This window comes from Siphateles boraxobius, unplaced genomic scaffold, assembly GCF_051911475.1.
Source record: "Siphateles boraxobius isolate OS27281-9 unplaced genomic scaffold, OSU_SipBor_1 206, whole genome shotgun sequence".
NCBI classification, from domain to species: Eukaryota; Metazoa; Chordata; class Actinopteri; order Cypriniformes; family Leuciscidae; genus Siphateles; species Siphateles boraxobius.
Window position 1 is genome coordinate 70,338 of NW_027508818.1, and position 23,852 is coordinate 94,189.

The 23,852-nt window shown below is 43.9% G+C and overlaps 1 protein-coding gene across 1 annotated transcript in view; it reads left to right on the plus strand.

The window, feature by feature from the left end:
- Window positions 1-827: 827 nt before the first annotated feature.
- The window catches only part of ccdc112 (coiled-coil domain containing 112), a 30,467-nt gene continuing 7,442 nt past the window's right edge, over window positions 828-23,852 (plus strand). The window contains exons 1-10 of the mRNA XM_077237689.1: window positions 828-944; window positions 1,522-1,619; window positions 1,699-1,805; window positions 2,428-2,517; window positions 2,901-2,976; window positions 4,384-4,530; window positions 7,135-7,369; window positions 10,152-10,562; window positions 16,377-16,472; window positions 17,553-17,671. Of these exons, the coding sequence (XP_077093804.1) occupies window positions 1,573-1,619; window positions 1,699-1,805; window positions 2,428-2,517; window positions 2,901-2,976; window positions 4,384-4,530; window positions 7,135-7,369; window positions 10,152-10,562; window positions 16,377-16,472; window positions 17,553-17,671 (1,328 nt within the window). The 5' untranslated portion in view covers window positions 828-944; window positions 1,522-1,572. The remainder of the gene's footprint in view (window positions 945-1,521; window positions 1,620-1,698; window positions 1,806-2,427; window positions 2,518-2,900; window positions 2,977-4,383; window positions 4,531-7,134; window positions 7,370-10,151; window positions 10,563-16,376; window positions 16,473-17,552; window positions 17,672-23,852) is intronic.

A 23,852-nucleotide genomic window follows, 5' to 3' on the forward strand; every position in this document is an offset into this window, starting at 1 on the left:
AGAGGATGGTGATGGCGGGTGATGGCGCAGTGGATAAGACACATGCCTTTGGTGTGAGAGACCCGGGTTCGAATCCACTGTGAGACACCAATGTGTCCCTGAGCAAGACACTTAACCCCTAGTTGCTCCAGAGGCGTCTGACCTCTGACATATATAGCAATTGTAAGTCGCTTTGGATAAAAGCGTCAGCTAAATGAATAAATGTAAATGTACTGTAAATCAAAGATTTGACGATGGATTATGTAGTACCTCCGACCGTGGCGATTATATTAAAAAACTTACTCTCAGCAATGGTGAGATCTTGCCGGATCCCTACGCAATACCTGACGATCTTTGGATTATGGATGACAAGAAGTGGCCAGCAATCGTATGGGCTGATATATATATATAAATATAATTGTCTATTATATTATGTCGTTTTGTCCTGATGGAAGGGGAATCCTTGAGTATGATGAGGTATTGAGGGAAACCGATTATAATCCCGTTCATGGTAGAAAAAGTTGATAACATGTAGCCTAACACAAGGAAAGTAACAATGAAGTTAATGAATGAAACATAAAAACAGCTTTTGTGCCTTTATCATCTTCTCCGCATATATACTGACCTAGATAATCATCACAAAAAACTTAATGCATGCTCAATTGTTGTAAATGAGTTTATGAATGAATGGCTTGCTCTAACTGTTGCTCTGGTGTTCGTCAACAACACGCGCTTGCACCCCCTGCTGGTGAGATCGACTAACAGCAGATGGAGATTATGATCGGTAATCTACTGCTTTTCCTGCACTTCCTGGATGTCAAAGTTGAATTTACTGTCGAATTTGAACCACTGAATTAGAGGAAGTGAATTTGCAAAGCGAAATAAAATGGACCGAAAACCGCCTGTTGAATATTATAGGTTGTATTTTTAATCAGTTTGAATATTTTGGAAGTGAAATATGAAAGGTGAATATGGATTATTGAAATTTTACTAATGAAAATTTGTTTGAAATGTTTTGAATTTAAATATATGCAGCTTATTCAACCATGCTAAATTTCAGCCCATGAAAATGCAAGCCCTAAAAATACAATGCATTAAAATACAAGCAGGGTTAATGCAATGCATATTTTTTTCAAGTAGTACAATTCATCAGGCTTTTTGTTTCAAAAACATTTGGCATTATTTTACTTCCATAAAGCTGCTTTGAAACAATCTGTATTGTAAAAAGTGCTAAATAAATAAAGGTGATTTGACTTGAAGTCAATGGCTGCCATCAGATTTTGGTCACCAACATTCTTCAAAATATCTTCTTTGTTGTTCAACAGAAGAAAGAAACTCATTATTTTTGCACAGTTTTCATGTAAGGGTGAACTGTCGCTTTAAGGAAGTTTGGGCAGTTGTAAATGAGTCGTTGCCATGGCAACAGTTCAAACAAAGCCGCCACGGATCATTTCCTGCTGACTGACATGATTTCAGCGCGATATCTCTACATGGTTATGATTATAGTTGGTGCTTTATCTTAATTATTATTGAATTCTGCAGTTCACATTGATCATCTCTCGCTTTGATCGGGCGCGCTGTTCATTTGGCCGAATGCCTACCTCGGATTTTCTACGGGAAGCGGAAAGTCTCAGAAGATTGTGAGTTAATTCATGTATATTCTGTTTAACAGAGAGTCTCTTGTGTCTTTATTGTTCATTACTCTCTTCATACACACAGGGCGAGTAAAGAGGAGCGCGAGGCGATCAGACGACAGGATCTCAGAGAGACTTTCAGCGAGTTTCACGAGCTCAACGATCAGCTGCATCTGCGCCTGCGCGCCGACAGTAAACACGCACACACGTGACCTGCTGCTTCCCGCCTCACTGACGGGTTTATGTGCAGTTAGGCCATTTCTGCCACAATAAACAAATAAATGCATTTTGTAAAGTACATGAAGTACTAAGTCATATTTATGAAATCTGGGCCGTGTGGAATCCGTGTGTACCAGATGTGGGCCGGATCTGGGCAGACACCTAACTGTCTGGGGTTGAAATGATGACAAAAGTAGAAATTATGACAAAAAGTTTTCTTAATTTCGGCTTTTTTATCTCATAATCATGACTTAGTATGTCATAATTTCAACTTTTATCTCAAAATTTAGAATAATTATGATACACCAAGAGAGGTCTCTGCAGAACAAATGGGTGGAGCTTCTGTCTCGCTCCTCCTCTAGACATCCAGCGAATGTAATCAGGTCCTAATGGGTGGAGCTAGAATATACAACCACACCCACAACTCATCCCTCCAGACGTCCAGAGAGGAGGGGCTGGACGTCATGTGACTCGACAGACTTGTTTTCTAATGCTTGAGTCTTTTTTCTTATGTGGCAGAAATGGACTTCCATAGTAATGTGTGTTGATCTTTCAGTCTCAGGATGGAATATTAATATCAGTGTTTGTCCATCAGTCATGAAAGTCCAGCAGCAGCTGCAGAAACTCAAGAATGGCGTCTTCAGGTTCCAGCAGCAGCTCATGGACACCAAACCGTCTCCAGATGGTAAGACTGACCATCAGATTAAATTGGGGACATTTCATTTAATATTCAAAAATAATATTGATCTCCTGCATTGGCTATTATATGAGAACTGAACTGAATTGGGCGATGACATCACAGTTTACTCCAGAGAGGCTATATATATATATATATACAGTATATAGAAATTAACTAAAGTAATAACTTTTTACAGCAGAAATGAACATCACTGAACTTACTTAAGCTGGTGTGTGACGCTATTTTCTTCTGGAAACAAACTTTATGGCATTATTTTCCTGTTATCTCTGTAAAGCTGCTTTGAAACAGTCCATATTGTTAAAAGTGCTGTAAATAAAGGAGATTTGACTCAGAACCGTTTCCCACAGAACTGGTGTGTTTAATTTCAGTGGTTGACAGATTGAGAGACACCATGACAGACATTGAGACGTCCATCAACATGTTCAAAGACACACAGCATCGAAGGTACGAGACGTGTTTCAGATGTGTTTCGTGCCGTAGCTTCGCTCTCTCACACACACACACACACACACACACACACACACACACACACACAGACACACACACACACACACACACACACACACACACACACACAGACACACACACACACACACACACACACACACACACACACACACACACACACACACACACACACACACACACAGACACACACACACACACACACACACACACACACCTCTGTAGTTTCGAGGAGCTGCTGTAGATTCTCACACACACACACACACACACACACACACACACACACACACACCTCTGTAGTTTCGAGGAGCTTCTGTAGATTCTCACACACACACACACACACACACACCTCTGTAGTTTCGAGGAGCTTCTGTAGATTCTCACACACACACACACACACACACACCTCTGTAGTTTCGAGGAGCTGCTGTAGATTCTCACACACACACACACACCTCTGTAGTTTCGAGGAGCTGCTGTAGATTCTCACACACACACACACACACACACACACCTCTGTAGTTTCGAGGAGCTGCTGTAGATTCTCACACACACACACACACACACACACACACACACACACACACACCTCTGCAGTTTCGAGGAGCTGCTGTAGATTCTCACACACACACACACACCTCTGCAGTTTCGAGGAGCTGCTGTAGATTCTCACACACACACACACACACACACACACACACACACACACACACACACACACACACACACACACACACACACCTCTGTAGTTTCGAGGAGCTGCTGTAGATTCTCACACACACACACACACACACAAACACACACACAAACACCCTGTAGTTTCGAGGAGCTGCTGTAGATTCACACACACACACACACACACACACACACACACACACACACACACACACACACACACACACACCTCTGTAGTTTCGAGGAGCTGCTGTAGATTCTCACACACACACACACACACACACACACACACACACACACACACACACACACACACACACACACACCTCTGTAGTTTCGAGGAGCTGCTGTAGATTCTCACACACACACACACACACAAACACACACACAAACACCCTGTAGTTTCGAGGAGCTGCTGTAGATTCACACACACACACACACACACACACACACACACACACACACACACACACACACACACACACCTCTGTAGTTTCGAGGAGCTGCTGTAGATTCTCACACACACACACACACACACACACACACAAACACACACACAAACACCCTGTAGTTTCGAGGAGCTGCTGTAGATTCACACACACACACACACACACACACACACACACACACACACACACACACACACACACCTCTGTAGTTTCGAGGAGCTGCTGTCGATTCTCACACACACACACACACACACCTCTGTAGTTTCGAGGAGCTGCTGAAGGACGAGCGGATCGTGTGGCAGGAGATCAGTGTGTTGGAGAGGAAGACGGAGGCGTGGCGTGTGCCTGTGAGAGCCGAGGTCCGTGTTCCCGGCGCCGGCCCGGCCCGCAGGAGTGCCGACACACACAGGTGCGCAAGATACACAACTACAGTCAGAGACTGTGTGAAGTTCAGATACTACTGGTCAAATATTACTCAGTTGCAAGTAAAAGTACAGAAGTACTTGTTTTTAAAAGTACTTGAGTATCAAAAGTATAAAGTAAATGCATTGTTACAGTGCCTTATCCCTCAGAAGCGGTGAATACACCGACCGGTTAGTAGAATCTGTGGGATTAAGAGCTTAGAATGTTACAAAACCTATAGAAATTAAACAACTGAATTGTCTTCATTTTTTTATATTTAACACTCCTACCACCCCAGGCTGTCTGTGGGCAGTCATGGCCTAATGGTAGCAGAGTTAGACTGGTGACCCAAAGGTTGCTGGTTTGATTCCAGTACCTGCAGGAATATGACTGAGGTGTCCTTGAGCGAGGCACCTAACCCCCAATCGCTCCCCGGGCGCCACTCAAGGCTGCCCGCTGCTCCGGGTGTGTGTATCCACGTTTGCAGTGTGTGTGTGTTCACTACTCACTACTCTGCTCTTAATGGCCCTCATTTATCAAAAGTGCGTACACCAAATTTCCAGCGTACACCCAAAACCACGGTGACTTTGAGATTTATCAATATGGACGTTGGCGTACGGCACGCTCAAATCCTACGCCAGCTCAGGAGGTGGTGTACATGTACGCACGTTTCGAGTTAGTGCGGACATGCGCAGAAAAACAATTCCTAACACCACAAAACGCACTGACAAACTAAAAGATATGACATATTATGACCCACTGTGAAAAAAACAACAACATAGTAATTATAAACTTCAGTGTTTATTTTTGTGCAACATGGACTTCAATGTTTAATTTGTGTGACTTTACCAAAGCATTTGATTTGTAGGCATATGTATTCCTTCAGTTGCGAGCCTGTGTGCTTTACCCTGACGTTTCAAAATGACATTCTTCTTTTAAATAATAATAATAATACAAATAATAATAATAACGACATTCTTCTTCTAAATAACAATAATAATAAAAATCATAATAATATTCTCCTCGTTCGGCGTCAGCTGGAGGCTTGGGTCCGGTGGGCCTCCCCCAGTCTGACTCTGGCTCCTCTGACATTTAACAAAAAAGAGACAGGGTTGTGTAAATTTATATATTCTAAAATATAAAGAATATTTTTTATATATATTTTACTATACATTCTCTTCAATGTAGCCTACATGTATAATCAAATAAAATGACACAACCCTGTCTCTGTTAGTTAGATGTCAGTTTTAATGATAAATGTTTCATATTTTTAAAATGAAAACAAAAAGAAGCAGGGTTGTGTTTTATATTTCGTGTTGTTATAAATATATACGTTGCCTGAACCAAATTTGTGTGGCCATTAATATGTTTAAAAAAAATTTTTAAATGAAAAGAGGCAGAGTGGTGTTTTATTACATATTTTGTTTTATTGTTGATGAAAAGAGGCAGAGTTGTATTATACCATATTTCATTTTATTGTTGCCTAAAATATACATAAAGAGATAACCGGAGTAGCCAGAGCGAGCTGAGTGACGCGATCAAGAACGCCGCTGTTGCATTTGCAGAATAACCGGACTTGCGTCCTCTCGTCCTCGGGAGTTCGTTCTCCTGAGTCGAACTTCGCAAGTCTGAACTACCAAGGACGCAAGTCCGAAGTTTGCGTACTTGGTATTGAGAAACGGCCTCGATCTCCACGTCGGAGAAGTGTCTCCTCTTTGCCGTCTTCCGTGTGTCCATGGCGTAAAATGAGGGCGTGGGGGAAGCGGAGACTTGAATATATAGGGGCGTGTTATTCTAATGACGATCGTTTTCAGCCGCGGCATTTATCATGGGCAGGTATTGCGTACACCTGGATTTCAGAGGTACGCACAGCTTCATAAATCAGGCGGTGAGAGGAGTGTAAGCATAATCTAACGCCAACATATACGCCCGTTTCTACGCAAGAATGATAAATGAGGGCCAATGTGTGTGCACTTATTTGGATGGGTTAAATGCAGAGGTCAAATTCCAAGTATGGGTTACCATACTTTGCCATCACGTGTCACTTTCACTTTCACAAAAGAAGTGCACACTCTGTGTGTATCCATTCATGCACATTTGAATCAAGTAGTCTGTAAAAATCCATCCTGATTAAAACCCACCATATCTGTGTAACAGCAAAACTGCTTTAACAAACAGCGAAACAGAAAGAGCGGTTTGCCATGGATGCGCCGAGGATCGGTCTAAGTTTATTTTGCCTCCACTTGATCCAGTGGATTATTGTTGTTCAAAGAAAACGATGTGAAATCGCTGAACTTCACGACACGTGACCCTAAGAGTGATTACTGATAGGCTGTCGGTCTCCGGCAACAATCCAATCACGTTTTACAGGCGGAAAGAAATCATGCCCTGAATAGTAACTACTTTAACTAACATAACTACTTTCTACTCAAGGAACTTGACAGAAATGTAGTGGAGTAAAAAGCACAATATTTGTCTTTCAAATGTAGAAGTTAAAGTAAAAAGTTTCCAAAAAAAATTATACTCAAGTAAAGTACAGATACTCAAAAAGTGTAGTTAAGTGCAGTCCTCCAGTAAATGTAGTAAATGTCCGTGTCCCTGTGGAGGTCAGGAGTGTCCCGGCGGAGCTGTTGGCGCTGGACTCGTTCCTGCAGCGCACAGGCTCACGGGGCGGCTGGGACGAGCTGGACCACCGGAGCTTCCTCAGCGTGTGGACGAAGCACAGCGGGAAACACTCCTTCATACGGGAAGCAGGGCTTTATTTGCCTGGGAAGAGCGAGGAAGACCTGAAGCAGCACGAGCTGTGGTTCCTGGAGCTGCGGCGCCTGCAGGAGAAGAAGAGAGAGGTGAGCGCTGACCTCTGACCTCTAGGGGCAGGGGTGCCGCTAAGGGGGGAAAAGTTAGGACGATTCTAAGGGCCCACACACTTTTGGGGCGCCCAGAGATCGATTTTATTAATGGAATGGGTGGGGTAGGGGGCCCAACCTCATATTCTTTCATAGGGCCCAACATTTCTAGCCGCGCCCCTGTCTAGGGGCCCTATCACCCACACAGCAACATAGGGTGCTTCTCAATATCCCTCCTCGTCTCCTCGCTCCTCTGTCCTCCAAGCACAGCCATCTGGAAGGACATCTTAATTCTCTAATTGCAGCGCGAGGAGTCGAGGATCGAGGAGTGAGGAGGCTTCCAGAGGAAGTAGTCCAGTCATTTCAAGCCAAAATGGGGGTCAACTTTGAACAAATTGCAACAGAAGCAAACTCAACTGATTTTGTATCCTCAATATATCCTGAGTAAGGAAAAAAAAGCTCCGAAGAATCCCATTAGGGGAAAGTTTCGAAAAAGAACCAAATAAATCCTATTCATTCTTTTTCTCACGTGAAAAGGGTAAAAATTTTAACCTTTAGATATCACCATGAAAATCACTGAGTTGATTACTTACATCAAGACAAACAAAAAATTTATTACAAGTTTTTTGAAATTGTTTGTTAACATGGACAAACGGTGCATAATATAATTACGTATTAGCTAATTTGCATAATAACCCAAACAGATCTAAACATTGAGTATAGCAGGTGAAAATGTCTTGTTGAATCTTGTTGAGATATAACAGTAAACTATTTAATATTAAGGTCTGAATGGAACACATTTAGGCTACCCATGAACATTAATACAGGAAGAAGTACTTTAGAAACCAGCCTTAATTAATTATTATTGCAGAGATGGGGTTTGGGGCTGGGTCAGTGGGACTGTTTCTGGGGGACGAGTCTGAGGGAAGAACAGGAGACACGGGTAAGGAGAATGCAGAAGACAAAAGGTAGGTGAAATAAAAAGTGTCTGGATCAAAAAATCTAGTTACGTACACAAGGCACTCAATGCCCAAACCCCATCTCTGCAATAATAATTAATAAAGGCTGGTTTCTAAAGTACTTCTTCCTGTATTAATGTTCATGGGTAGCCTAAATGTGTTCCATTCAGACCTTAATATTAAATAGTTTACTGTTATATCTCAACAAGATTCAACAAGACATTTTCACCTGCTATACTCAATGTTTAGATCTGTTTGGGTTATTATGCAAATTAGCTAATACGTAATTATATTATGCACCGTTTGTCCATGTTAACAAACAATTTCAAAAAACTTGTAATAAATTTTTTGTTTGTCTTGATGTAAGTAATCAACTCAGTGATTTTCATGGTGATATCTAAAGGTTAAAATTTTTACCCTTTTCACGTGAGAAAAAGAATGAATAGGATTTATTTGGTTCTTTTTCGAAACTTTCCCCTAATGGGATTCTTCTGGGCTTTTTTTCCTTACTCAGGATATATTGAGGATACAAAATCAGTTGAGTTTGCTTCTGTTGCAATTTGTTCAACCTTTTTCCATAAAATGACTGGACTAGAGTCATGAACGAGGCCTATGCGGAAGTGTTTTATTGACTAAACGCGACGCACGTATACATTCTCCTCCCCCTTCACATCGGTCACAATCTTTCTAATTTATAGTTTACCCTTGAAGTTTATATAAACTACACATCTCACATATTTCAACAGGGTATCTTGCTTTATTATTATTCATTATGAATTTCTTAAATAAACAAACTTCAACAACATAAGGGCAGATGCTTTGAGCGTTGCTGATGACGCTGTGAAGTGACGCTCGAGTGATCAAGTATTCCAATGTATACAAAAGGCTTTCATTCGATTCCTCCGACCTCGTTTTCTTTCCTTGCGTCCTTCCCTCACAACCTACAGGGGGAGGAGCTGAGACGCTAGGAAAGGAAGCGAGGGAAGGAAACGAGGATGCACAAATAAGAAATGAGAAGCACCAATAGTGTCGACCCAGATCCGGGCCACATCTGGGGCGTGTAGAAGCCATATGTTCCAGATCCGGGCCACATCTGGGCCGTGTGGAAGCCGTGTGTTCCAGATCCGGGCCACATCTGGGCCGTGTGGAAGGCGTGTGTTCCAGATCTGGGCCACATCCGGGGCGTGTGGAAGCCGTGTGTTCCAGATCCGGGCCACATCTGGGCCGACACCATGTTGCTGCCTGGGCAAACACTTGGTGCAATGCAGCGCCCACTAGGGGGAGGGGCCAGCAAACATGATTTAAAGTACCGTTTCCTTGTTAACGCGTTCCATGTTTGTCCAATTTCAAAACAGTTTCCACAGGATTAATTTTGAGTGTTTAAGCTTTCCAATGATTCAATTCAAATCACATTTATTTGTATAGCGCTTTTCACAATAAACATAGTTTCAAAGCAGCTTTACAGAAAATGAGTCCACATTACAATTTAGAGTGATCTGTTATCAGAGGAAACTAAGTTATGTATTCCAGAAATGTACATATACAAAAATATGTTTGCTAAAAATATATTATTTTAAACAATGTAATAATTTAAGGCAGAAACAATGAGCTCATTGAAGTAACGAATACTTGTTTGTTAACAAATGATTTTGACGTATATAGAAAAATGTAGCATTGGTGCATGTTGATTCAGAGTTGCGTCATCTGAAGTCTTGGCTGGAGTTGGCGTCGTCGTTGATCCTAGTTTATGATGATTACTGAAATATGTGATGGGGAAATGGGCAATAATTGTGTAGCGCTAACCTCGTGTGTTGGTCCTCCAGGCCGTCCAGAGATGGAGGGAAGCAAAGCAGAGAGAGAGAGATCAGCAGAGAGATCAGCAGGACCGAGCCGGAGCCGAGCCGGACCAGGAGCAGGAGCAGGAGCGACTGAAGCTGAAGCAGGAGCAGAGACGCAGGGAGGCGTCCGAGAGACTCGAGAACTGGAGGAGCCGGAGAACACAGGAGCGAGAGCAGGAGCAGGAGCAGCGGCTGAGGAACCAGATCCTGCAGAGAAGGAGAGCTAAAGAAGAGCAGCGGCGCCAGCTGGAGGTGAAGCTGCGGGTCGAGGCTCTCGTTCAGCAGAAGAAGGAGGAGGAGGACCAACGTCTGATGGAGGAGGAGGAGAAGAGGAGAGCGGAGAGAGAGGAGAGACAGCGCGGGGCGAACGAGGCCATCAGACGCTTCCAGGACAGAGTGAGTCTGTGTGATGATCCTGAGATCTGTGTGTGTGATGATCCTGAGATCTGTGTGTGTGTGATCCTGAGATCTGTGTGTGTGATGATCCTGAGATCTGTGTGTGTGATGATCCTGAGATCTGTGTGTGTGATGATCCTGAGATCTGTGTGTGTGATGATCCTGAGATCTGTGTGTGTGATGATCCTGAGATCTGTGTGTGTGTGATGATCCTGAGATCTGTGTGTGTGATGATCCTGAGATCTGTGTGTGTGATGATCCTGAGATCTGTGTGTGTGATGATCCTGAGATCTGTGTGTGTGATGATCCTGAGATCTGTGTGTGTGATGATCCTGAGATCTGTGTGTGTGATGATCCTGAGATCTGTGTGTGTGATGATCCTGAGATCTGTGTGTGTGATGATCCTGAGATCTGTGTGTGTGATGATCCTGAGATCTGTGTGTGTGATGATCCTGACGTCTGTGTGTGTGATGATCCTGAGATCTGTGTGTGTGATGATCCTGAGATCTGTGTGTGTGATGATCCTGAGATCTGTGTGTGTGATGATCCTGAGATCTGTGTGTGTGATGATCCTGAGATCTGTGTGTGAGATGATCCTGAGATCTGTGTGTGTGATGATCCTGACGTCTGTGTGTGTGATGATCCTGAGATCTGTGTGTGTGATGATCCTGAGATCTGTGTGTGTGATGATCCTGAGATCTGTGTGTGTGATGATCCTGAGATCTGTGTGTGTGATGATCCTGAGATCTGTGTGTGTGATGATCCTGAGATCTGTGTGTGTGATGATCCTGAGATCTGTGTGTGTGATGATCCTGAGATCTGTGTGTGTGATGATCCTGAGATCTGTGTGTGTGATGATCCTGAGATCTGTGTGTGTGATTATCCTGACGTCTGTGTGTGTGATGATCCTGAGATCTGTGTGTGTGATGATCCTGAGATCTGTGTGTGTGATGATCCTGACGTCTGTGTGTGTGATGATCCTGAGATCTGTGTGTGTGATGATCCTGAGATCTGTGTGTGTGTGTGATGATCCTGAGATCTGTGTGTGTGATGATCCTGAGATCTGTGTGTGTGATGATCCTGAGATCTGTCTGTGTGATGATCCTGAGATCTGTGTGTGTGATGATCCTGAGATCTGTGTGTGTGATGATCCTGAGATCTGTGTGTGTGATGATCCTGAGATCTGTGTGTGTGATGATCCTGAGATCTGTGTGTGTGATGATCCTGAGATCTGTGTGTGTGATGATCCTGAGATCTGTGTGTGTGATGATCCTGAGATCTGTGTGTGTGATGATCCTGAGATCTGTGTGTGTGATGATCCTGAGATCTGTGTGTGTGTGTGATGATCCTGAGATCTGTGTGTGTGATGATCCTGAGATCTGTGTGTGTGATGATCCTGAGATCTGTGTGTGTGATGATCCTGAGATCTGTGTGTGTGATGATCCTGAGATCTGTCTGTGTGATGATCCTGAGATCTGTGTGTGTGATGATCCTGAGATCTGTGTGTGTGATGATCCTGAGATCTGTGTGTGTGATGATCCTGAGATCTGTGTGTGTGATGATCCTGAGATCTGTGTGTGTGATGATCCTGAGATCTGTGTGTGTGATGATCCTGAGATCTGTGTGTGTGATGATCCTGAGATCTGTGTGTGTGATGATCCTGAGATCTGTGTGTGTGATGATCCTGAGATCTGTGTGTGTGTGTGATGATCCTGAGATCTGTGTGTGTGATGATCCTGAGATCTGTGTGTGTGATGATCCTGAGATCTGTGTGTGTGATGATCCTGAGATCTGTGTGTGTGATGATCCTGAGATCTGTGTGTGTGATGATCCTGAGATCTGTGTGTGTGATGATCCTGACGTCTGTGTGTGTGATGATCCTGAGATCTGTGTGTGTGATGATCCTGAGATCTGTGTGTGTGATGATCCTGAGATCTGTGTGTGTGATGATCCTGAGATCTGTGTGTGTGATGATCCTGAGATCTGTGTGTGTGATGATCCTGAGATCTGTGTGTGTGATGATCCTGAGATCTGTGTGTGTGATGATCCTGAGATCTGTGTGTGTGATGATCCTGAGATCTGTGTGTGTGTGTGATGATCCTGAGATCTGTGTGTGTGATGATCCTGAGATCTGTGTGTGTGATGATCCTGAGATCTGTGTGTGTGATGATCCTGAGATCTGTGTGTGTGATGATCCTGAGATCTGTGTGTGTGATGATCCTGAGATCTGTGTGTGTGATGATCCTGAGATCTGTGTGTGTGATGATCCTGAGATCTGTGTGTGTGATGATCCTGAGATCTGTGTGTGTGATGATCCTGAGATCTGTGTGTGTGATGATCCTGAGATCTGTGTGTGTGATGATCCTGACGTCTGTGTGTGTGATGATCCTGAGATCTGTGTGTGTGATGATCCTGAGATCTGTGTGTGTGATTATCCTGAGATCTGTGTGTGTGATTATCCTGAGATCTGTGTGTGTGATTATCCTGAGATCTGTGTGTGTGATTATCCTGAGATCTGTGTGTGTGATTATCCTGAGATCTGTGTGTGTGATGATCCTGACGTCTGTGTGTGTGATGATCCTGAGATCTGTGTGTGTGATTATCCTGAGATCTGTGTGTGTGATGATCCTGAGATCTGTGTGTGTGATTATCCTGAGATCTGGGGCCTGTACCATGATGGTAGTGGAACAAACTCAGGGTTGCAGGATTAGTTTCGAGTTGACAAAACCAAACCAATCCAACCAGGTTTTGTTGGTCACATGATGCTGATCATCAACTTTCTCTGTCAACCCAGGCTTTGATCCTGAGTTTAGGAGTTTAGGTGAGACATCAGTAGCGAACAGCCAACAGGGTTTCCGCGGGGTCTCAAAAAGTCTAAAAAAGTCTAAAATTTCAAAATCACAATTTAAGGCCTTAAAAAGTCTTAAATTTGCTGAAGTATTGTGTTCTAGGTCTTAAATAATTTTAAACATGTCTTAAATTTCTTACGTCCATGTAAATCTCATTGAAATGCTCATTGAAAAACATGCAACAGCCAATCAGCTTTGAGCTTTCGTGTTATTGGCGCGAGTCTCTCGGATACCACAGACACACGTAAAACGGATTTTATTCAGTTATGGGGAAGTGCAAGTTTAGCGATACTTGCAAGCCAGTTGCAAACAACGTATTTAAAGCCTACTGCTTCTTATGCAAGAAAGCAATTAAATTGGGAACATTTGATGTGCTGGTGCTGGAGTCTCATGAAAAAAGTGATAAACATCTAACATTGCTTTTGGATCAGAGACAACACTAAAAGCGGAGGTGCTCTGGGTTCTCCACACGGTGACTAGACACCAGTCCTACTGTGCGAAAGAGGAAATCGGGGAATTGTTTCAAACGATGTTACCGGACTGTGACATCGCTAAATCCTTCAGGTTCGAGAAAGATAAAACGGCCAACATTACACGCTTTAGAATAGCGTCTCCTTTGTAAGTTTTTTTATGTCGTTATATAGGTCTTAAATTTCATTCATAATGGTCTTAAAAAGGTCTTAAAAAGTCTTAAATTTGATTTTGTGAACCTGCAGAAACCCTGGCCAATCACACGTTGAGAAAGAGTGAAACTGAGATTAATTTCTCGCGAGAGAAGCAGCGCAATTCACTTATTAAATAAAAGTATTAAAATAGTAAGAATTTAAACAAATTTACACAGCAAGAAGAAAACAGCTGTCTATGAAAGAGGACAACTAGAAGAAAAAGTCTCGCTACTGTATATCAGTGCAAGTAAAAGTTGTGAAGTTATTTTATACAGCTGATAAAGGTATAGAGAGAATTGAACATTTAAGGTAACACTTTACGGTAAGGGTACATGAATTATCATGAATTCTGCATTCATTCATGCATTAATATCTCATGAATCATCAGGAACTAATACAAGTTCAACGTTTTTCATTCATGACTTCATGGATGAACAACACTTTAATTAAAACATTAACTAAGATGAGCACATCATCATGAATTATGATTTATTATGCATGATCATTATGTTTTCTTTGTTCTTTGTCTAGGTCAGTGACATAGTCACCACTTTAGTTGAGGGGCCACACACATGATGAAGTCCTTGATAGATAATGCTCAGTTAATGATGACTACTAAATTTGAATGTCAACAGAATTTGTGTGCTATGAGTTGTGATTGGTCTATTTTGAGGTCTGTCCAATACAGTAGTCATCATTAACTGAGCATTATCTATCAAGGACTTCATCATGTGTGTGTGATCCTGATATCTGTGTGTGTGTGATGATCCTGAGATCTGATGATCCTGAGATCTGTGTGTGTGTGATGATCCTGAGATCTGATGATCCTGAGATCTGTGTGTGTGATGATCCTGAGATCTGTGTGTGTGATGATCCTGAGATCTGTGTGTGTGTGATGATCCTGAGATCTGTGTGTGTGTGATCCTGAGATCTGATGATCCTGAGATCTGTGTGTGTGTGATGATCCTGAGAACTGTGTGTGTGATGATCCTGAGATCTGTGTGTGTGATGATCCTGAGATCTGTGTGTGTGTGATCCTGAGATCTGATGATCCTGAGATCTGTGTGTGTGTGATCCTGAGATCTGTGTGTGTGTGATCCTGAGAATTGATGATCCTGAGATCTGTGTGTGTGATGATCCTGAGATCTGTGTGTGTGTGATCCTGAGAATTGATGATCCTGAGATCTGTGTGTGTGATGATCCTGAGATCTGTGTGTGTGTGTGTGATCCTGAGATCTGTGTGTGTGATGATCCTGAGATCTGTGTGTGTGATGATCCTGAGATCTGTGTGTGTGTGATCCTGAGATCTGATGATCCTGAGATCTGTGTGTGTGTGTGATCCTGAGATCTGATGATCCTGAGATCTGTGTGTGTGTGATCCTGAGATCTGTGTGTGTGTGTGATGATCCTGAGATCTGTGTGTGTGATGATCCTGAGATCTTCGTGTGTGATGATCCTGAGATCTGTGTGTGTGATGATCCTGAGATCTGTGTGTGTGTGATCCTGAGAATTGATGATCCTGAGATCTGTGTGTGATCCTGAGATCTGATGATCCTGAGATCTGTGTGTGTGTGATGATCCTGAGATCTGTGTGTGTGATGATCCTGAGATCTGTGTGTGTGATGATCCTGAGATCTGTGTGTGTGATGATCCTGAGATCTGTGTGTGTGTGATCCTGAGATCTGATGATCCTGAAATCTGTGTGTGTGATCCTGAGATCTGATGATCCTGAGATCTGTGTGTGTGATGATCCTGAGATCTGTGTGTGTGATGATCCTGAGATCTGTGTGTGTGATGATCCTGAGATCTGTGTGTGTGATGATCCTGAGATCTGTGTGTGTGTGATCCTGAGAATTGATGATCCTGAGATCTGTGTGTGATCCTGAGATCTGATGATCCTGAGATCTGTGTGTGTGTGATGATCCTGAGATCTGTGTGTGTGATGATCCTGAGATCTGTGTGTGTGTGATCCTGAGATCTGATGATCCTGAGATCTGTGTGTGATCCTGAGATCTGATGATCCTGAGATCTGATGATCCTGAGATCTGTGTGTGATCCTGAGATTTGTGTGTGTGTGATCCTGAGAATTGATGATCCTGAGATCTGATGATCCTGAGATCTGTGTGTGTGATGATCCTGAGATCTGTGTGTGTGATGATCCTGAGATCTGATCATCCTGAGATCTGATGATCCTGAAATCTGTGTGTGTGATCCTGAGATCTGATGATCCTGAGATCTTTGTGATCATCCCATACAGCAGATCCTGAAACGCCAAACACTGCTGTTCTTTATCTCCTCAGGATTCAGTTCGTCTGGAGGAAAAGCTCCAGGAGAAACAGAGTAAAGAGCAGGAGCGCTGGGAGCGGCAGCAGACGCTGGAGAAGCTCAAGGAGAAGGTTTGATGAATCAATCTCAATCTTACAAGCACAGCTTACACTGTGGACTTATTTTACTTATACAGCACTTTATACAGTAAAGATCGTTTAAAAGCTGCTTCACAGTGATAAACAGGAAAATAACAGAATCAGTGATGCAAACTTTATCAATTACGAGGCATATTCAGATTATGCGGTTCTAAAAGCACAATAGAGTCATTATTCAGATCAGCTCAGTTTTGTTCTCGTCTGATAGCGTCAAGCCTGGTTCACACGGGACGATTTTAAAATTGTCGGCCGATTTTCCAAACAGTTTTGGTCGTACAGTGTGTGGTGCGCAGCCACACGGCAAAATAAACACATCACACACGAACCGATTTGACTCCCGAGCATTCCCAGGTCAGACTGAAAATCGCGCAAAATACCTCGAGATCAAACGTGACTTCAGAGTAAACAATCATGACACGAGACATTTATATGAATGGATGTTATCGTCATGCTAGCGATGGGTAGTGTAGATAAACATTACCTGGTATCTCAAGTGCTGCAGCAATTTCTGCCCAATTCCTCTCCTTGTCATTTCGGTTATGATAATCTTTACACGAAACGTTGTACAAACATTCACGGTGTTGCCACAGGTCGACGAGTTGGTCCTCCATCTCCGACGTCCACCGGACTTTCTGGTGCGCCATGCCGCCGGCTGTTTTGATTTTGTTTACCGGCGCCTCGTCACCTCGCTTTCTGATTGGCTACACGCCACAGTCCACAGGCTGCGTGCTCGTTTGTCCCCGGGGGACACCACAACAGGAGAAATCCGGCCAAAAAAATCCAACATGTTGGATATCCCCGATTTGAGATCGGAGCGGTCCCGACGTCCTTCCGAGCAGACGAGAGCACTCTTAACACACCACACACGGCAGGAATATCTGATCAGATTATTTTACGATAATCGGAGCATACTTAAGATTGTCGGAAGGGGTAAATCAGGGCTAAAATCGGCCTAATTATCCTGCCGTGTGAACCAGGCTTCAGTGCAGTCAGATCAATATTACTACTGGATATAAAGAGTCTTTTAACACAAACTAACTTCATGTGTGTCAGGTTGAGGTGAGCCACGATCCCTCCAGACTGTGGAGGCGCACTGAAGTCTGGGAGCAGCGCATGAGGAACATCGGGCCGTCGGGATCAGGACCCGCTCCACTGCTGCACACCTGTCACAGGTACAGGAGATCATAATGAGCTCGTTAGGGTATCACTGCTGCACACCTGTCACAGGTACAGGAGATCATAATGAGCTCGTTAGGGTATCACTGCTGCACACCTGTCACAGATACAGGAGATCATAATGAGCTCGTTAGGGTATCACTGCTGCACACCTGTCACAGGTACAGGAGATCAGGAGATCATAATGAGCTTGTTAGGGTATCACTGCTGCACACCTGTCACAGGTACAGGAGATCATAATGAGCTTGTTAGGGTATCACTCCTGCACACCTGTCACAGGTACAGGAGATCAGGAGATCATAATGAGCTTGTTAGGGTATCACTGCTGCACACCTGTCACAGGTACAGGAGATCATAATGAGCTCGTTAGGGTATCACTGCTGCACACCTGTCACAGGTACAGGAGATCATAATGAGCTTGTTAGGGTATCACTCCTGCACACCTGTCACAGGTACAGGAGATCAGGAGATCATAATGAGCTTGTTAGGGTATCACTGCTGCACACCTGTCACAGGTACAGGAGATCATAATGAGCTCGTTAGGGTATCACTGCTGCACACCTGTCACAGGTACAGGAGATCATAATGAGCTTGTTAGGGTATCACTCCTGCACACCTGTCACAGGTACAGGAGATCAGGAGAACATAATGAGCTTGTTAGGGTATCACTGCTGCACACCTGTCACAGGTACAGGAGATCATAATGAGCTCGTTAGGGTATCACTGCTGCACACCTGTCACAGGTACAGGAGATCATAATGAGCTCGTTAGGGTATCACTGCTGCACACCTGTCACAGGTACAGGAGATCATAATGAGCTCGTTAGGGTATCACTGCTGCACACCCGTCACAGGTACAGGAGATCAGGAGATCATAATGAGCTTGTTAGGGTATCACTGCTGCACACCTGTCACAGGTACAGGAGATCATAATGAGCTTGTTAGGGTATCACTGCTGCACACCTGTCACAGGTACAGGAGATCATAATGAGCTCGTTAGGGTATCACTGCTGCACACCTGTCACAGGTACAGGAGATCATAATGAGCTCGTTAGGTTATCACTGCTGCACACCTGTCACAGGTACAGGAGATCAGGAGAACATAATGAGCTTGTTAGGGTATCACTGCTGCACACCTGTCACAGGTACAGGAGATCAGGAGAACATAATGAGCTCGTTAGGGTATCACTGCTGCACACCTGTCACAGGTACAGGAGATCATAATGAGCTTGTTAGGGTATCACTGCTGCACACCTGTCACAGGTACAGGAGATCATAATGAGCTTGTTAGGGTATCACTGCTGCACACCTGTCACAGGTACAGGAGATCATAATGAGCTCGTTAGGGTATCACTGCTGCACACCTGTCACAGGTACAGGAGATCAGGAGATCATAATGAGCTCGTTAGGGTATCACTGATGCACACCTGTCACAGGTACAGGAGATCATAATGAGCTCGTTAGGGTATCACTGCTGCACACCTGTCACAGGTACAGGAGATCATAATGAGCTCGTTAGGGTATCACTGCTGCACACCTGTCACAGGTACAGGAGATCATAATGAGCTTGTTAGGGTATCACTGCTGCACACCTGTCACAGGTACAGGAGATCATAATGAGCTCGTTAGGGTATCACTGCTGCACACCTGTCACAGGTACAGGAGATCAGGAGATCATAATGAGCTCGTTAGGGTATCACTGATGCACACCTGTCACAGGTACAGGAGATCATAATGAGCTCGTTAGGGTATCACTGCTGCACACCTGTCACAGGTACAGGAGATCATAATGAGCTCGTTAGGTTATCACTGCTGCACACCTGTCACAGGTACAGGAGATCATAATGAGCTTGTTAGGGTATCACTGCTGCACACCTGTCACAGGTACAGGAGATCATAATGAGCTCGTTAGGGTATCACTGCTGCACACCTGTCACAGGTACAGGAGATCATAATGAGCTCGTTAGGGTATCACTGCTGCACACCTGTCACAGGTACAGGAGATCATAATGAGCTCGTTAGGGTATCACTGCTGCACACCTGTCACAGGTACAGGAGATCATAATGAGCTTGTTAGGGTATCACTGCTGCACACCTGTCACAGGTACAGGAGATCATAATGAGCTTGTTAGGGTATCACTGCTGCACACCCTTCACAGGTACAGGAGATCATAATGAGCTCGTTAGGGTATCACTGCTGCACACCTGTCACAGGTACAGGAGATCATAATGAGCTTGTTAGGGTATCACTGCTGCACACCTGTCACAGGTACAGGAGATCATAATGAGCTCGTTAGGGTATCACTGCTGCACACCTGTCACAGGTACAGGAGATCATAATGAGCTCGTTAGGGTATCACTGCTGCACACCTGTCACAGGTACAGGAGATCATAATGAGCTTGTTAGGGTATCACTGCTGCACACCTGTCACAGGTACAGGAGATCATAATGAGCTCGTTAGGGTATCACTGCTGCACACCTGTCACAGGTACAGGAGATCATAATGAGCTTGTTAGGGTATCACTGCTGCACACCTGTCACAGGTACAGGAGATCATAATGAGCTCGTTAGGGTATCACTGCTGCACACCTGTCACAGGTACAGGAGATCAGGAGATCATAATGAGCTCGTTAGGGTATCACTGATGCACACCTGTCACAGGTACAGGAGATCATAATGAGCTCGTTAGGGTATCACTGCTGCACACCTGTCACAGGTACAGGAGATCATAATGAGCTCGTTAGGTTATCACTGCTGCACACCTGTCACAGGTACAGGAGATCATAATGAGCTTGTTAGGGTATCACTGCTGCACACCTGTCACAGGTACAGGAGATCATAATGAGCTCGTTAGGGTATCACTGCTGCACACCTGTCACAGGTACAGGAGATCATAATGAGCTCGTTAGGTTATCACTGCTGCACACCTGTCACAGGTACAGGAGATCATAATGAGCTTGTTAGGGTATCACTGCTGCACACCTGTCACAGGTACAGGAGATCAGGAGAACATAATGAGCTCGTTAGGTTATCACTGCTGCACACCTGTCACAGGTACAGGAGATCATAATGAGCTTGTTAGGGTATCACTGCTGCACACCTGTCACAGGTACAGGAGATCATAATGAGCTCGTTAGGGTATCACTGCTGCACACCTGTCACAGGTACAGGAGATCATAATGAGCTTGTTAGGGTATCACTGCTGCACACCTGTCACAGGTACAGGAGATCAGGAGAACATAATGAGCTCGTTAGGTTATCACTGCTGCACACCTGTCACAGGTACAGGAGATCATAATGAGCTTGTTAGGGTATCACTGCTGCACACCTGTCACAGGTACAGGAGATCATAATGAGCTCGTTAGGGTATCACTGCTGCACACCTGTCACAGGTACAGGAGATCATAATGAGCTCGTTAGGGTATCACTGCTGCACACCTGTCACAGGTACAGGAGATCATAATGAGCTTGTTAGGGTATCACTGCTGCACAACTGTCACAGGTACAGGAGATCATAATGAGCTCGTTAGGGTATCACTGCTGCACACCTGTCACAGGTACAGGAGATCAGGAGATCATAATGAGCTCGTTAGGGTATCACTGCTGCACACCTGTCACAGGTACAGGAGATCAGGAGATCATAATGAGCTCGTTAGGGTATCACTGCTGCACACCTGTCACAGGTACAGGAGATCATAATGAGCTCGTTAGGGTATCACTGCTGCACACCTGTCACAGGTACAGGAGATCATAATGAGCTTGTTAGGGTATCACTGCTGCACACCTGTCACAGGTACAGGAGATCATAATGAGCTTGTTAGGGTATCACTGCTGCACAACTGTCACAGGTACAGGAGATCATAATGAGCTCGTTAGGGTATCACTGCTGCACACCTGTCACAGGTACAGGAGATCATAATGAGCTCGTTAGGTTATCACTGCTGCACACCTGTCACAGGTACAGGAGATCAGGAGATCATAATGAGCTTGTTAGGGTACCACTGCTGCACACCTGTCACAGGTACAGGAGATCATAATGAGCTTGTTAGGGTATCACTGCTGCACACCCTTCACAGGTACAGGAGATCATAATGAGCTCGTTAGGGTATCACTGCTGCACACCTGTCACAGGTACAGGAGATCATAATGAGCTTGTTAGGGTATCACTGCTGCACACCTGTCACAGGTACAGGAGATCAGCAGATCATAATGAGCTCGTTAGGGTATCACTGCTGCACACCTGTCACAGGTACAGGAGATCATAATGAGCTTGTTAGGGTATCACTGATGCACACCTGTCACAGGTACAGGAGATCATAATGAGCTTGTTAGGGTATCACTGCTGCACACCTGTCACAGGTACAGGAGATCAGGAGATCATAATGAGCTCGTTAGGGTATCACTGCTGCACACCTGTCACAGGTACAGGAGATCATAATGAGCTTGTTAGGGTATCACTGATGCACACCTGTCACAGGTACAGGAGATCATAATGAGCTCGTTAGGGTATCACTGCTGCACACCTGTCACAGGTACAGGAGATCAGGAGATCATAATGAGCTCGTTAGGGTATCACTGCTGCACACCTGTCACAGGTACAGGAGATCAGGAGAATATTAGATTTTTATTCAGGGGGGGGGGGCGGGACTCCCTGATCGCTGCAGTGATTGGTCAGCCACGTTTGGTGTCATCGGTGCTTCCGCGATCGGTCACGCCTGAGGCGTTCCCATAGTGAGATACCCAACGAATGTTAGAAAGAGAACAGGAACAACCAGAAACCAGCTTAGCATGGGCAGGATGATGAAGATGAAGATGATGATGAAGAAGACAATGATGATGATGGAGATGATGAGGATGATGAATAATATGAGGATGAAGATGATGATGATGAAGGTAATGGTGATTATGATGATGATGAAGATGAAGATAATGGTGATTATGATGATGATGAAGATGAAGGTAATGGCTATTATGATGAAGATGAAGATAATGGTGATTATGATGAAGATGAAGGTAATGGTGATTATGATGATGAAGAGATGACACAGTCGGGTTGTTCACACTTCACAGTTGTTCACAGTCGGGACTCTAATTACTAATTATTATAGTATTACAAAAAATAAGCATAAACAAGAATTTCATATAATCATTCTAACAAATTATACTACAGTTCTCAAAGGGATTTTTTTGAGTAAAGACTGCGGATCTATAGTGATCGTTACTGACTGTATGCCACCGTTACTTTTGTATTTTTAAAACGATTGTAGCCAAATATCTTTCGCCAGAACTATTAACCCAAAACGAACACTAAACATTGGCTTTACTACAGTAGCCAAATCAAACACAGAACCATGTTTAGCATGCCTGTAGATAAACAAGCGATAAACAATACATAAAAGCTCTAATCAAAGAATAATTTACTCTAATTCCAAGTTCGCTGTTGAGATAAAAAACAGTGTGTAACGTTAGGTGTTTGTCGGATAACGTTAACTATGAATGAGCATTTAAAAAGCTGGTTTGCAGAGCCAAACAGTTTTGTCCATTGTTTAATTCCTTGGTACGTATAATTAACAATACGAACTATTACAGGAAAACACATAGACGAAAAATAAATCATACTTAAAGATTGTGGCCCGTAATCAACAGCTTCTGTTCTTAAAGTTGGAACTGCTCCATCTTTCAGCACAAGCCGATGTGCGAATCCTGCATTGAACTCGCCAAGATTGTGGAAGCTTTCCTCCGTAACATGTGCAGCACAGAGAGCGAGATTTGGGTCATAATTAACCATTGATCCCGAACTCCCCCGACCCTAGGAAGGCTGAACAAAGTGGACCTGCAAACCGGGCACTGATGAAAATAACAGCGTTTCGACGACATTGCGGCGGCAACAACTCCTATACCACAATAACTCTTTATTTCGTATTCTCGTAGAAGGGGTTTATGTAAATATTGGGGTTAGTGACGTCAGCAACCCTGGAGGAATGTGGTGTAGTCCAAAACCGGCCGTTTGCTGTAGTCCTTCGAAATGTATTTCTTTAAAAGCAAATATCTCCGCTTGCTTTCAACTTAGAGCGCTGTAACTTTGCAGATGTTGTTTATGCTCAACCAGCAACATTACACACTAGCTGAAGTTAGAAAAGTGAAATCGTGTTTTATCAACCCTTTAAATAGTATTTT